Source organism: Enhydra lutris, unplaced genomic scaffold (genome assembly GCF_002288905.1).
Source record: "Enhydra lutris kenyoni isolate GAN:26980312 unplaced genomic scaffold, ASM228890v2 scaffoldscaffold68, whole genome shotgun sequence".
NCBI classification, from domain to species: domain Eukaryota; kingdom Metazoa; phylum Chordata; class Mammalia; order Carnivora; family Mustelidae; genus Enhydra; species Enhydra lutris.
The window spans coordinates 238,144-254,632 of record NW_019154152.1 but is presented as its reverse complement, the minus strand read 5'-3'; the positions used below and the strand labels follow the sequence as shown (position 1 = coordinate 254,632).

The window sequence follows — 16,489 nt, the reverse complement described above, 5'->3', positions numbered from 1 at the left end:
TCCACGTAGCTGTTGAGGGCCGACCCAGGCACGGTGGTTACGGAATCCTTCGCCATGCCCACGACGGCGGCTGGTCCTTACCGGGTCACAGTTCGGACACTCCAAGGGCCCACCCTGAACCGGGATGAGTTCGAGGCGGGTCCGGCTTCTCCCCTCCACTCGGTTTAACAACTAGGCACTCCCCAAACCCTAGCAGTGACCTGTCGGAGCCCGAATGCGTGTCTGCGCCTTACCCCCAAAGGGAACCTGCGCGTCTGGGGTCCCAGGTTGCCGGGCTTGCCCCCTTCCACCCGGAGAGGACCCCGCCCGCCTCCGCCGGCCCCGGCCGCTGTCCGGACGGCCCCGAGCGCGCTCTCCCCGGTCCCGACACGCTCCGCCGGCGGGGTCCCCTGCTCGCGTCCGGGGCAGCGGCGGTGGCGGGACGGGGCGCGGGTGCGCGCGAGCGAGCGAGCGAGCGAGCTGCGGGCGGGGCGCGCGCCCGTCCGGGGCAGGCACTGGGGGGAGGAGCGCCCGCCCGCCAGCCGCCGCTCGCGCGCCCAACGGACCAGCCTGGGGCCGGGAGGTAACTGTTGCAGCCCGCGGGAGCTGGAAGGCGACTCCAAGTCTCCCGTCCCGAGAGACAGGGAGGGGGCGGCCGCGGACGGTCCCGAGAGCAGTCCCTTCTGCCCCTCTCCTCCGCCAGCATGTCGCGGACCCTGCCGCTCCTCCGCCCACGCGGCGGAGACCCCGGGCCGCGGCGGCGGGCGCAGCCCTGACGCGCAGCCGAGCCCGGGGGTGCCCCGAGCGCGCGGGCGGAGGCTGAGGGAGCGCGAGCAGCCGCCGCGGTCCGAGCGGGGCGTGTGGAGCCCCGCGGCCAGCCGGGTCCGGGCCATGAGGAGGGACGAGCGAGACGCCAAAGCCATGCGGTGCCCGCAGCCGCCGGAGGGGGCCGGCTCGCCCCCCGAAAGTCTGAGGAACGGCTACGTGAAGAGCTGCGTGAGCCCCCTGCGGCAGGACCCTCCACGCGGCTTCTTCTTCCACCTCTGCCGCTTCTGCAACGTGGACCTGCTGCTGCCGCCGCCGGCCTCCCCCCAGCAGCCGCGCCGCGGCTCCCCCTCCGCCCGGGCGCGCCTCTCGCTGGGCGCTCTGGCCGCCTTTGTCCTCGCCCTGCTGCTCGGCTCGGGGCCCGGGAGCTGGTCTGCCGGGGCCGCCCGGCTGCGGACTCTGCTGAGCGTGTGCTCGCACAGCCTCAGCCCCCTGTTCAGCATCGCCTGTGCCTTCTTCTTCTTCACCTGCTTCCTGACCCGGAGCAAGCGGGGCCCCGGGCCGGGCCGGAGCGGCGGCGGCTCCTGGTGGCTGTTGGCGCTGCCAGTCTGCTGTTACCTGGGGGACTTCTTGGTGTGGCAGGCGTGGGCTTGGGCTTGGGGGCCCGGAGACGCGGGGACCCCAGGCGCGGCCCCGCACACGCCCCCGGCGGTGGCGGGCAGGTTGTTCTCGGTGCTGGGCTGCGTGGGCTTGCTGACGCTCGCGCACCCGGCGGGGCTCCGACCCGGCATCCTGGTGCTGCTCTTCTCCGGCTTCGTCTGGTGGGTCTCCTTCACCGGCCTCGGGTCGCTGCCCGCAGCCCTCAGGCCGCTGCTCTCCTGCCTGGTCGGGGACGCCGGCTGCCTGCTAGCCCTGGGCTTGGATCACTTCTTTCAGATCAGGGAAGCCCCGCATCATCCTCGCTTGGCCAGTGCCTCCGAGGACAAAGTGCCTGTGATCAGACCCCGCAGGAGGTCCAGCTGCGTGTCGTTCGGAGAAACTTCGGCCGGTTACTCCGGCAGTTGCAAGATGTTCAGGAGACCTTCGTTGCCTTGCATTTCCCGAGAACAGGTATGTTACCAGAAAGCACGGCTTGGTAAGGAAGTGAGTGCGGTTTTATCGCTTCAATTCCCAACTTGAATTAGCGAACTTGAAAGCGTGTTCACTTCCAGGCTGGGTGGAGGGGGGGGAGTTTTGTTCTGGAAAGAATTCCTAAATTACAGGAGGCTTTTTAAACACGCAGAGGTACCTTTTATCTTGGAGTAGAAATGAAAGAGTAGACTGATTATATTGCACTTTTAAAAGACTTTGTTCATGCGATAGATGAGTTCTCAGGAATGAAGTGGGTTATTTGCGGTTTAATAGATCAACGACTGCCACTTTGGCATACACTAATGTAGGTCTTTTTGATGCTATTTGTGCTGTTATAATGGTGGTGTCGCCCCAGTGATAACATACAGGCATTAGATTGAATACGTGCGTATGTATAAACTTTAATCAGAGCGGTTTCATTCTTGATAACCGAGAGGAAGAATTAGAGATCATATAATGAACAGCTTTGAGCTTTGGAACGGAGGCTTAGAGTAGATGAAAAGGTTGTTGGAAAGAATTTTTAAGGGTTCACCCCCTCTCCCATTTCAGTAGTATAGGCCATTGTAATCTTTTACAGACTAACTCATGGTCGTGTGTATTTGTTGCATAATTAGGAGAATGTTGTAACAGTTTAACCTTTAAACTTAGTAATGTCTGTAAAGATGCCAAAAGCATTTCCATTTTTTTTCCCCGTAGGTTTACAGGTTTTTGTTTTTTTAAAGGAGTTGAATCATCCTCAGGGAAGAATTTCTCTTTATGTGGCTTAGAGACTTACTGTTCTGCGTCACCAAGAAATCAGCAAATACAGTTGTTATTCATTGAGCATATGCTAGGTGCAAAACACTACATATATTGTCCCAATTGCTCACAGAAACCCTGTATGGTAGATGACAACCTCAAATTAGAAATGAGTAAATTGAGGCTTAGAGATACCCAGTCTCACACATCCAGTAAGTGGCAGAGCAGGGATTTGAACCTAGATCTTTCAGTTTTCAATGCTGTTTTTTAAGCAACTAAAAGGACGTGTATAGAGGCTTTTTGTAGGAGAGTAGGAGTCTGTACCATTGGTTTTCAGATTTTTTGTTTGGTGATATGTTTTACACTGGAACCCAGTGTATTTGAAACAAAAGTTTCTTGTTCTTGCTACATCTGATGCTCTCTTTTCTTAGTTATTTTCAAGCTACTACACTGATTTTATGTTTAATACTGATGTGTAGTGTTCCAATGAGAGCACACTTTGCTTCTTAAAAAGTTTTCTCAGAGACCACTTTTGTGGTCTGTAATTTGGCCAAATGCTATTAAGAATTGTTCAAAATATGTTATGACTTTTGTTTTCTTAGTTTACAGCCAGTGATACTAGACAATGCTTAGAAAATGGTGTGTCAGGAGAAAAACTTGTGAGAAGATTTACTGCAGAGCAGAGTAATACCAGCCCTTTTCATAGATTGGAATGGCATTTGGTTTGACTCTATGTGAATAGGTTGTATTTTTTTTTTTTTAATAGGTTGTATTTTTTAACAACGGAAAGGTCTTTTAGCAATGTCATCACATTTGAAGACAAGTTTCCTGTACTTAACAGTATTACATTTTAATGTATTTTAATTGTAATCTGTTGGCATAGTGGATTATGGCTGTTGTTTTGTAAATCGAAAATTTCTGGTCTTCTTAATCCTAGTCTGATGCCCTTTCCATAACAGTAACCCTTTCAACCCTCAGCTAGGTACAGTGTTGTTGTTACTGCCAAGTTGCTTCACTTACTGTTTGTATTAGAGGAAAATACAATTTCACTTTTAAAAAGGTTATATTTTCTTATTTCAGGAAACTTACATTTCACAATGAATAGGAACATTTTTGGGGTCTTAAATATATGGTGTTAGTCCAAGGGGGTTTATATGTGGTTATTTAACATGTAGCGTCATAAAATAATACTATTTTGGCATTACTAAAAATTACTAGGTATTTTTAACTTAGCAAAACAACTTATTTTATCTTATTAGCAAAAGTTGTAATAATCATATTTTTACTAATGCTAAATTCCTGAAGTTTGACAGTGGGTCTTTGGTTTTGTTTGCATGTTGTTTATGCTAAAGAAATTAAGGGGAAATCAGTACTTTTATGGAAGTAAAAGATAAGGGATTTTCTGATTTTCAAAGTGCTGAACTTTTATATGACAATTGTGAAGCTACCTTTTTGTTTCAGAAAGTGGAGGAAGACAAAAAAGATTTTGGGTAGAACTTGAACAGGGGGAAATGTCCTAAATTCACTGGCAGAGGGGTCAAGGGTAAAGTCTGGGCTCTGCTGTGTAATCTTGGAAGAGTCAGTGAGTGAATTTTTCTGAGTCTCAGGATCCTGTCAAGTTAAGGGATTCCAGTACATTAATTCTGTAATAACTTTCAATTCTAGAATCCATTTCTTCTAGTAAGCTATAAACAAAAATGTAACTAAAACATCACAAATAGTAGTTCTTGAAGTTGAGGATACTGCTAAGCCATATTTTTTAATTGGAAAAGAATAGAGAACTTCTAAAAAGTGTATATGGATTCATTTATGGATTGATAACAAAATGATGATACTTTCATTTCCTTAAGAACTTAAATGTTTTTATGAACATCTTTGAAAAACAATTGAAAACTCGTATTAATAAAAATGTTTTTAATTGTGTCAGAGCAGATTTAAAGTTATGTTTGAGTTTTGGGATGTTAGGTATGATGTTGAAAAATCGACATGTTTGTAAGATACTTTATTTTTCATAATTACATTGGTAGCATTTGATGTAAATGCTGTGTCTCAGTTCTTAGCGAAGGGTTTTTGTTATTTGCAAATTTAGAGATTTAAAGTTGAAATCTAGTTATTGCTCGTGGGTTCATGGAAAGAAGCACTAAATTTGTAGTACATATGCCAGCAGTCGGCTGAAACTAATAGGAAGCTAAAAGAAAAAAAATCAGTTGTCTGCCTAGAAGCATTGACCAGAATTTAACAAATTAAATGTCTATGCCATTTTACTTGTGTATTCTACAGTGTAGTTTTCAGTTTTTCAGCCAGATTCTTTGGTGTGTGATAGACTTGGTAAGTATGAGGTTTTGAAAGGTGTAAGTTAGTGTGTTGAGAAATTTTTCTATACCTAAAATGCTAAGTGCTTCCTAAAAGGTTGAGTAAATATTTAAAAATTCTGTGGCCTTAAAGCCCATAAATATCATTTAAAGTGTTAATTTTATTTGAAAAAAGATACACACATGTAGTGTGAAGGCTTTTAAAAAAGATTTTAAAGCTTAAGTGATTTTTTACCCCCTTAAGGAATTTGCAAGGCAAACCCCACTGTGAATTTCTTTAATAATACTTTACTGTTTGTGATATTTATTTTATGGTTTTAATGAGTGAGTGTTTTATTCTCATTTCATGTTCGTGTTTTTGTATAAAGGTATCAACGTATGTAATTATTTTATGCTCTATTTTGTAAATATTGTCTGTACTCTGCCATCCATGTTATTTTTCAAAAACACAGATTTAATGAAATCACTCACTCTTAAAAATCTCTTAGGCTTTTCATTGTTTGTTCACAGGATAAAGTTCATGCTCTTGACCCTTGCTTGCCAAGTCCTTTATAACCTGCTTTTAGCCTTTTTCTTGTTTTGTTTTTAAAAAAGCCATCTGGGGTTTATGGAACACCCCATCCTCACACCCATCTTTGGTTCTGGCTGTTTGAGGACTGCTTATTGTTATTGATGTGTAGATTTTTTTCCTCTTTTACCATTTACACTGGTTGAAATCTCCTTTTTTTTTATTTTTAAGATTTTATTGATTTATTTGACATATATCTAGAGAGAGATCACAAGCAAGCAGGGGACAGGGGTGCAGCAGGCTCTCCGGTGAGCAGAGAGCCCAATGCGGCCTGATCCCAGGACTCAGAGACCGTGACCTGAGCTGAAGGCAGGGACTCAACCCACTGAGCCACCCAGGCACCCCTGAAATCTCCTTTAAGAAAATCTTATTTAAGATTAAGAATCTTTACCCAAATCAATGTGTAAGCTGAGGGCAAAGCTCTGTTATAGCAAAGTTGGCCATATTTAAAAATAAAAGGTGGAAAAAAAAAAGGTAACAAATCACGTGAAGTAGTGATGATGTGGGAAAGAATATTTTCATTATATCAAATAAAATGATAACATCTCCGTAGTTTATATTTTCCCATACCAAGTGAAAGGTAAATAGAGTCAACCAGGAATAAAACCATATAAAGTTTTTTTTCATTGCCCTCTGTCTATCCTCCTCAGAGCGAGGCCCACTTTAGTCTCTTTCCTTTTTCCTATTCAGTTACCATGTCAGCCTATTTCCCTAGCACATTCTCCCACTTTCCCATACCCCATCCAAAGCAAGAACAAGCTACACTTGCTGAAAATTTCCAGTTTATTTCAACATAAATATATTTATATAGCTATGGAAGAGATTTACAATTTATCTAATTGAAATGTAATTTTACATAAAGGAGAGTAATTCAGCTCCAGAGAGATAATACCGTGTCTAGGTTGTGCTGTGAAATATTGGGATATGAGGATTAGAGCCCAGGTCTTGGCTTCTAGTCTCCTATATTTTCCGTAAAAAGCATATATGTGCCTGTAGTCGTAGTTTTCCAAGGCCGTCTTCAGTTTTGCCAGTTATCTCCAATTATGTGATAAATGATATCCTTGGTAAAAAGAGGTAGGGGGGTGGAGAGTGACCGGAGAGAGAAAGGAGAGAAGATAGGAGAGACTCTTGATCACCTGGTTCATAATGACCTTGAAGACCTCCTTTTGGTACCTGATGTGGTTGTTTCAGGGTGACTGGTCGGGATGCAGCTGAAACTCCGGTGTCTTTAGAAGCCAGCTCCATAACACATTTCTGTTAACATGTTGAGGACAGAGGGGAGGGGAGGAAGAATGGAAGTGAACTGATGACGATTGCCTACTTTGCTTAAGGGCATTCAATCTGAACAAAACAAACTGGACAACTGTGTTAGCCAAGCAAAACTTGAGAAGAGCTGAGTTCTGAGTCATTTCTGACAGTTTATGACATTGTTCACCTTATCATATACAAGTTAATCCCCTTTTAAGTGATTGTTAGAAGCTTGTTCCTAGAAGTTGGGGCGGAGGAATGTATTTCCTGCTTTTTCTTTTACAACCTTGAACTTTCCCTGCACTATTGCTACCTAGCAGGTATCTTTTTAAAGATCTTTATCCCTCCTCTATCAATGAGAGTACATTGTTTGACTACTTCTTCCTTAGATCTCATACAACTTGAATTCATTATATTTTACATTTATTTAGTTAATGTTTAAATTTGTAAATGAGAAATGCCATACATGAAAGACTATACATATGTATATTTTTATGCAGTTTAAAGGAGAAAATAAAACTAAAGTCATGTACTCACCACTCATTTTTTTTTTTTAATATTTTTATTTATTTATTTGACAGATCACAAGCAGGCAGAGAGGCAGGCAGTGAGAGAGGAGGAAGCAGGCTCCCTGCTGAACAGAGAGCCCAATGCGGGGCTCGATCCCAGGACCTCAGGACCCCGGGATCATGACCTGAGCCGAAGGCAGAGGCTTTAACCCACTTAACCACCCAGGCACCCCTTTCTCTCTCTCTCCCTCTCTCTCTTTTTTATAACACCACTCATTTTCTTTGCCCTTTGTAACCTATTTTGCATCCCTTTCCTGTGCTGGAAGCAACACATCTGTCCTGATTTTTTTTTCCTATTAATTCCCTTGTTTATCTTTATAATTATAATCCTCATGAGTGTTTCTTAAGTAAATAATGTGGTGTTAGTGTTGCCTACGTCTGAACTTTAAGTAAATAGAATCATGCTGTATGAATTCTTCCATAACCTTTTTTTTTTTTTCTGATGTTTTCTGTGATTGATCCATGTTGATTATAGTTGTAGTTAATTTTCAGTGCTATATAGTGTTTCATTTTATGGCCATAGTAAAATTTATTTATCCATTCCACTGTTCATGGACCTTTCGGTGGTTTTCAGGTTTTTTTTGTTGTGATGTATAATGCTGCTGTGAAAATTCTTATAAATGTATCCTGGTGCATGCGTGTATCTAGAAGTAGAATTGCTGAGTTGTAAGGTATGTTTGTGTTCAACTTTACTAGGCAGAATAATGGCACTACAAAGATGTCCTTGTTCTAATCCCTGGAATTTATGAATTTGTTGCTTTACATGGCAGAGGGGACTTTGCAGATGAGATTAAGTTAAGGGTCTTGAGATGGGGAGATCAACCAGGATTATCTGGGTGGATCCAGTGTAATTGCAAGGGCCCTTAAAAAGTGGAAGAGGGAGACAGAAGAGATCACAGAAAGAGATGTGACAGTTGGCATTACGGTTAGAATAATACAGTGTGAAAGAGACTCAATTCACCTCTGGCTTTGAAATGGGAGAAGGTGGCCCGGAGCCAAGGAAAGCAGGCACTGATTCAAAGCTGGAAAAGACAGGGAAAGGGATTTTTCTCTAGAGCTCCCAGAAAGTAATGAAGCCTTGCCAATACCTTGCATTTAGCTCAGTCAAACCAGCCTGACCCATAGGACTGTAAGATAATAAATTTGTGTTGTTTTGTACCACTGAGTTTCTCATTATCTGTTAAAGGAATGTGTGCATTTGCATTAACTGCTCTAACAGTTTACATGTGGCGGTAACAAAGCACCCCAGACTGGTGGCTTACACCACAGAGATCCATTGTCTCTGTCCTGGAGCCTGGAAGTCCTGGATCAGGTGTCACCAGGCACGGTTGGTTCCTTCGCAAGGGCTTTGAGGGAGAAGCTGTTCCATGCCTGTCTCCCAGCTTCTGGTGGTTTGCTGGCAGTCTTAGGCATTTTTTAGATTGTAGATACATCACCCCTGTCTTTGCCTTCACCTTCCCACGGCACTTTCTCTGTGTCTCTTCATCTAGTTTTCCTTCGGAGCCTATCTTTGTGTCCCGATTTCCCCTTTTTGTAAGGGCCCCGGTCATATAGGATTAGGGCCCACGCTAATGACCTCATTTTAACTTAATTACTTCTGTGAAGACCTTATTTCCAAATAAAGTCACCTTCTGAGGTACTGAAGGTTAGGATTTCAACATCTTTTCAGGGGGAACACAATTCAGCCCATATAAGTGGCAGTAGAAAACTAAGACACTCTGGCAAGCTGAATTGTTTTTCACAGTGGTTATACCATTTGTACTTTGGCTAGCAGTGAATAAGAATGCCATCACACCCATGATTCCTAGTTACTGACTTTAATTTTAGTTAGTATGGTGAGTATGAAGTGGTGTTTCTTTGTGATTTTGATTTGTAGTTAACTAATTATGAATAAGACAGTATTTTTTATGTTTATGGACTGTATTTCTTATTCAGGGATTACCTGTTTATATCTTATGCTCTTTTAAAAGTTGGGTGGTTCATTTTTTCATTTCATTTCATTTTTTTCTTCAATAAATCATGAGTTCTTGGGGCACCTGGGTGGCTCAGTCAGTTAAGCATCTGACTTTGGTCAGGTCAGGATCCCAGAGTCCTGGGATCAAGCCCTACATGGGCTCCCTGCTTGGCGGGAAGCCTGCTTCTCCCTTTCCCACTCCCCCTGCTTGTGTTCCCTCTCTCGCTGACTCTCTCTGTCAAATACATAAACAAAAGTTTTTTAAAAAAAGTCACGAGTTCTTTATGTATTCTGGACATTAATCCTTTATTGATTATTTGAGTTGCCAATATTTCAGTTTTTATGGTGTCTTTTGATAACCCAGGTTCTTAATTTTAATGCTGTCAGATTTACCAATATTTTCCTCTAATGGTAAGGCTCTTTGTATCTTGTTTATAAAACCCTTCCCTATTGGAAATCCCCAAATAAACTTCTGTATTGTCTTTTTAAAGTTTTAAAGTTTTGCCTTTCAAATGTTTTCAGCCACCTAGAGTTAATTTATATGTGTGGTGTGATATAGAGACCCAGTCTCCTTTTTTTATCCGGTGAATTTTTATTTATGTCAACAGTTTATTGAAAAATTTATTCTTTATCAGCAGCGCTACCTCTGCATATATCCAGATTCAGTGTATACGTATGAATCTATCTGTGTTCTCTATTAGGTTTCTTTCTTTTAAAAATGGATTTATTTATTGATTTATTTGACAGAAAGAGCAAGTAGAAGCAGGGGGAGGGGGAGGCACAGGGAGAGGGAGAAATAGAGGGAGAGGGAGAAGGAGGCCCCTCCCAGGGCAGGGAGCCAGATGGGATGCGGGGCTTAATTCTGGGACCCTGGGATCTTGACCTGAGCCAAAGTTGCCACCCATGTGCCCCTCTGTTAGGTTTCATTGGTTCGTTTATGCACCCTGTGTTGATACTACATTGTCTTAATTATAATAGCTTTATAGTAGACAAAATATGGTAAATCCCCTTAGATAGTTACTCTTCTTCAAGAGTATTTTCAGTGTTTTGTTTTGTTTTGTTTTTGGACTTTGCTTTTCAGTATAAATTTTAGAGTAAGTTTGTCAAGTTTCACAAAAAAATCCTGTTGGGATTTTGATCAGCATTGAATTAAATCTTTTGAACAGTTTAGAGAAGAATTTGTTTTTGAATGAAACCTTTAAGTTGTATTTTTCTAGGAATTTATTTATTGTAACTTTTCTTTTTTTTGGGGGGGATGCTTCTCTATTTTATTTTTATAATTAAAAAATTTTTTTTATAAACATATAACATATTATTAGCCCTAGGGGTACAGGTCTGTGAATCGCCAGGTTTACACACTTAACAGCACTCACCATAGCACATACCCTCCCCAATGTCCATATTAATGTAACTTTTCAAATTTTCTTGGTTCATAATATCTTTTTATTATCTGTCTAGTCTGTTCAGCATTTGGATTTAGTTCCTCTTCTTCATTTCTGATATCATTGGTCTCTTTTTTCTTTGTTTCTAAGTCAGCCTTGCTAGAAGTTTATTTGCTTTTTATTCTTTTTAAAAAATCAGCTCTTTGGATTGGTACTTATTTTCTATTTTATTTTATTTATTTATATCAGCTTTTATTATTATTTTCTTAGAGTTTCTTTTTTTAAAAGATTTATTTATTTTAGAGAGAGAGTGTGCACGAGTGTCTTGAGTGCACCACACAAGTGTCAGGGAGGGGCAGAGGGAGGGGGAGAGAGAAAATCTCAAGCAGACTTCCCACTGAGCGAGGAGCTTGGAGCAGGGCTTGATCCCCTAACCTGAGATCATGACCTGAGCCAAAATCAAGAGTCCGATGCTTAACTGCTCAGGTGCCCCTTCTTGTTCTTTTTCTAACTCTGTAACTGGGATGCCAAGCTCATCAATTTTTAGCTTTTTTAGTGTCTGCATTGCAAATTACACATTTTTTGGTAAATATTGCTTTAGTTGAATCTCACAGGTTTTGATGTGTACATTTGTTATGGTTCAGCCCTAAGCATTTTCTAATTTTTATTTTATTTTTTTAAATATTTTATTTATTTATTTCAGAGAGAGACAGAGAGCATGAGAGAGGAGAAGATCAGAGGGAGAAGCAGACTCCCTGTGGAGCTGGGAGCCCGACGCGGGACTTGATTCCGGCACTCCTGGATCCTGACTTGAGCCGAAGGCAGTTGCTTAACCGACTGAGTCACCCAGGCGCCCTGATTTTCATTTTAATTTCCCTTTGACTAACAAGTTGTTTAGAAATAATAAAAATTTCTACAGTGCCTGGGTGGCTCAGTGGGTTAAGCCTCTGCCTTCGGCTCAGGTCATGATCTCAGGGTTCTGGGATCTAGCCTCACATCAGGCTCTCTGCTCATTGGGGAGCCTGCTTCTCCGTCTCCCTCTCTCTGCCTGCCTCTCTGCCTGCTTGTGATCTCTGTCTGTCAAATAAATAAATAAAATCTTAAAAAAAAAAGACTTTAAAAAAAATTTCTAATCATGTAGGCTTTCTAGTTATTTTATTGTTTTCTGATTTAATTGCCTCGTGGGCAAAGATTGTGGCCTAACAAATGATCAGTTTTCATGAATGTTCTGTGTGCTTGAAAATAATACATCTTTTTCAATTTTTAGGTACAATGTTTGTGAGTTGTCTGGTAGACAAACATAAAATGTTCTTGCTGCATTTTTCTGTGCCCTTACTGACTTTATTTTCTTGACCCATCAGTAGCTGGAGAGAATATTAAAAACTCTCTTTACTGGTGGATTTGTCAGTTTCCCCATCATAGTTTGCAATTTGCTTTTGTTCATGAGTGCACACAGATGGAGAATAAAACTTTTCAGATTTGATAGAATTACTTTTCAAAGGAACAGCAAAAAGGATACACGAGAGAAAACACATTGCAAATGCTTAAGGAGTTAATGTAGGAAAGTAATGAAAAACTAATTTGATAAGAGTTAGCATATATTTGCAATTTGCCTTTTATATGTGCCAGGCCCTGGAGATACTAAGATGACAAGCCAGGTCTGTAGAGCAAGGAGATCAAACTCTGATGGAGAGAGAAAGTGTAAATAAATAATTACAGTTCATGTGGTAAGTGATACAGCAGAGGTATAAACAAGGTACAATGGGAGCATTACAGAATAAACAACTAACCCTTTCTAAGTGGAGTGTCCAAAAGCCTGCAAAAAGTAATTAACAATTGACCTTTAATCTTCAGAGAAAGTTTCATCTTGTTATGAAACAAGTCAAAAATGAATTTTAAAAATTTCACTTCTGGGACACCTTGGGTGGTTTAGTCACTTATTGTCTGCCTTCAGCTCAGGTCATGATCCCAAGATTCTGGAATCGAGTCCTGCATCTGACTCCTTGCTCAGCGGGGAGCCTGCTTCTCCCTCTGCCTGCTGTTCCTTTTGTCGGCAGTTCCCCCTGCTCCTGTGGTCTCTCCCTCTCTCTCTTTGTCAAATAAATAAAATCTTTTAAAAAAAAATTTCACTTCTCTGACTTTAAAAATAATTTTTTAAAAAATATTTTATTTGTTTATTTGACAGAGAGCTAGAGAGAGAGCACAAGTAAGCAGAGTGGCAGGGAAAGGTAAATTCTAAAAACTAAAGCAGAAAGGTGAATTAACTAGCCCCAAATCGCTTAGCTCGTATATAGAAAATACCGTAGTATGCTGAGTGCCATTTCCAGTATAAACAGACCTCTCAGAACTCTCCCAACTGAAATCACTACGGTTTTAAACATTGTATAGAATACTTTTTGAAAGGAATCGCTGAGGAAGAAAATCACAGATCCCCCAAAAGAAGGTACTGTAGGGTAGGAAACATTTCCGTCCTTCTAGGTTCTTTGGCTGGTCTAATAATTAAATTGACATAAAACTGATTAACAGGAGAAAAACAATTTTGTGTATACTGGAGCTTCGTACAAACATGAAACTCAAAGAAGTGACCAAAGCAGGACTCTTCTATACCTTTTAGATGAAGAAACAATAAATTGATGAAGAATTGACAACAAAGGGGTTTGGGCTTGGGGCAGTAAGTTGGTAAAGAAGTAACAAGATTTGTTTATACAGCCTTCTTGGCTCTAATTTCCCTATCTCTGGTGATAAGGGTACATTCTCCCCTCCTGGCACAGGGAGAGGTACCTCACGCTGGAGATTTATCTATTGCTTTTGGGGGGGGGGCACAAGGGAGGGTTAGAGTGTCCTTGCACCAGCTATTTCTCAAGTACCTTTATTTTTATTTATTTTTAAATTTTAATTTTTTGTTGAAGTATTTATAGTTGATATACTGTAGTATATTAGTTTCAGGTAAGTAACCTAATGGTTTGACAATTATGTACACTATGAAATGCTCGCTATGATGAGGGTAGTTCTCTATCACCATACAAAGTTATTATAGTATTATTGACTATATTTCCTGTGCTATTCAAGTATCTTTAATTCATAGTAATCAGTATGTCAGCATATTTGGGGATAGCATTTTCTGCTTTCCTTTAGTAGGAATTCTGAGAGGGAAGCAGACACGCCAGTTTTCAGTGGACGAGTTTCTGACCATCCTTAGTGACTTTGAACATTTGCTTCTGTTAGATATGGCTAGGTTCAAGAGATTAAAATCTAGAGTTTGTCCAAAGCCAGGAATCTAATAAGAAACCTCTGCATAAAAGCTGAGACTCCCAAGTGCTACTCCCCTAGTGAAAGGGTATATGAGGAATAAATACGGCCATGGATATGGGATGCTTATCTTGACCTTAGCACAAAGGAGTTGAGGAATAAAATATAGTAATGTATAACAAGAGGGCCCTCATATAATTTTTTTTTTTAAATGTAAGCTCTATGCCCAATGTGGGGCTTGAAATGACGACCTTGAGATCAATAGTTGCATGTTTTACCAACTGAACTAGCCAGGTACCACCCCCCCCCATTTTTTTTTCTTTATTTTTTTAAATTGAAGTACAGTTGACACACATTGTTACACTAGTTTCAGTGATTGGATAGCTGTCTTACCAGTGCTCACCAAAAGTGTAGCTATCATCTGTCACTATATAACACTATTATAATACTACTGACCATAGTCCCTTTCACCTATTTTGCCTATCCCATTACACCCTCTCCTCTGGAAACCAGTAGTTCTCTGTATTTATAGGTTAGTTTCTTCTTCTTCTTCTTCTTCTTCTTCTTCTTCTTCTTCTTCTTCTTCTTTTTTTTTTTTGTTTGTTCATCTGTCCTTTGGATTACACATGTAAGTGAAATGATATGGTATTTGTCTTTCTTGAACTTACTTCACTTAGTATAATACCTTCTGGGTCCAACCATGTTGTCATCCCTTTTTATGGCTGGGTAATAATTCCACTGTATACATGCACCAGGTTTTCTTTATGTGTTCATCTCTTGATAGGTGCTTCCATATCATAGCTATTGTAAATAGTGCAGCAAACATAGGGGCGCATATATCTTTTTTTTTTTTCCTAATATCTTTCCAGATTAGTGGATTTTTTTGTTTGTTTGTTTGTTTGTTTGTTTGCTTTGGGTAAATACCCAGTGGTAGAATTACTGGGTCTTACGGTATTTCTATTTTTAACTTTTTGAGGAGCCTCCTCCATAGTGTTTTCCACAGTGGCTGCACCAATTTATATTCCAATCAGCAGCGTATGAGGGTTCCTTTTCCTCCACATTTTTACCAACACTGGTTATTTCTTGTCTTTTTTTTTTTTAAGATTTTACTTATTTGACATAGAGAGCACAAGCAGGCAGAGTGGCAGGCAGAGGCAGAGGGAAAGAGGCAGAGGCTTTCTCTCTGCTGACCAGAAAGCCTGACATGGGGCTGGATCCTAGGACCTGAGCCAAAGGCAGATGCTTAATTGAGCCACCCAGGCGACCCTCTTGTCTTTTTTGATGCTAGCCATTCCGACAGGTGTTAGGTGCTTTCTCCTTGTTGTTTTGATTCGCATTTCCCCGATAATTAGAAATGCTAAGTATCTTTTCACATCTCTTGGCCATCTGTATATCTTCCTTGGAAAAAAATGTCTATTCGAGTCGTTGGCTTATTTTTAAATCAGATGATTTGTGTTTTTGGTGTTGAATTTTATAAATTCTTCATATGGGCGCCTGGGTGTCTCAGTTATTAAGTGCTTGCTTTTGGCTCAGGTCATGATCCCAGGGTCCTGGGATCGAGGCCCACACTGGGCTCCCTGTTTGGCAGGAAGCCTGCTTCTCCCTCTCCCGCTCCCCCTGCTTGTGTTCCCTTTCTCTCTCTGTCTCTGTCTGTCAAATAAATACATAAAATCTTTTTAAAAAATTATTTATATATTTTGGATATTAACCCCTTACCAGATATATCATTTGCAAATATCTTCTCCCATTCTGTAGGTTGCCTTTCAGTTTTGTTGATTCTTTCCTTTGCTGTACAAAAGCTTTTTATTTTGGGGTAGTCTCAATAGTTCTTACTTTTGTTTCCCTTGCTTGAGCGGACATACCTAGAAAAATGTTGCTGAGGCTGGTGTCAAAGAGATTACTGGCTGTATTTTCTTCTAGGAGTTTTATGGTTTCAGGTCTTTAATCCATTTTGAGTTTATTTTTGTATATGGCATAAGAAAGTGGTCCAGTTTCATGCTTCTGCACGTGGCTGTCCAGTTTTCTCAGCAACGTTTAGTGAAGAGACTCTTTTCTCTCCTGTGTTGTAGGTTAATTGACCATTGTAAGTGTGGATTTATTTCTGGACTCTGTTGTTCCATTGATCTAGGTGCCTCTTTTTGTGCTAGTTCCATACTGTTTTGATTATTACATCATTGTAGTATATCTTGAAGTTTGGGATTGTTATGCCTGAAGCTTTGTTTTTCTTTTTCAAGATTGCTTTGGCTATTTGGGGTCTTTTGTGGTACCATACACATTTTAGGATTATTTTGTTCTAGTTCTGTGAAAAATGCTATTGATATTTTGGTAGGGAGTGCATTGAATCTGTAGATTGCTTTGGGCAGGATGTTTTAACAATTTTCAGTCTTCTAGTCCATGAAAACAGTGTATCTTTCCATTTGTTTGTTTCATCCTTAATTTCTTTCATCAGTGTTTTATAGTTTTCAGAGTACTGATCTTTTAGTTTTTTAATTAAGTTTATTCTGAGGTATTGTATTCTTTTTGGTGCAATTGTAAATGAAATTGTTTTCTCTTTCTGCTACTTCATTATTGTATGGAAACATTATAGATTTCTC

At 41.0% G+C, this 16,489-nt stretch overlaps 1 protein-coding gene across 1 annotated transcript in view; it reads left to right on the top strand.

Moving 5' to 3' along the window:
- Positions 1 to 818: 818 nt before the first annotated feature.
- Positions 819 to 16,489, top strand: part of LOC111159494 (phosphodiesterase 3B) — a 177,871-nt gene continuing 162,200 nt past the window's right edge. The window contains exon 1 of the mRNA XM_022522011.1: positions 819 to 1,854. Within this exon, the coding sequence (XP_022377719.1) occupies positions 871 to 1,854 (984 nt within the window). The 5' untranslated portion in view covers positions 819 to 870. The remainder of the gene's footprint in view (positions 1,855 to 16,489) is intronic.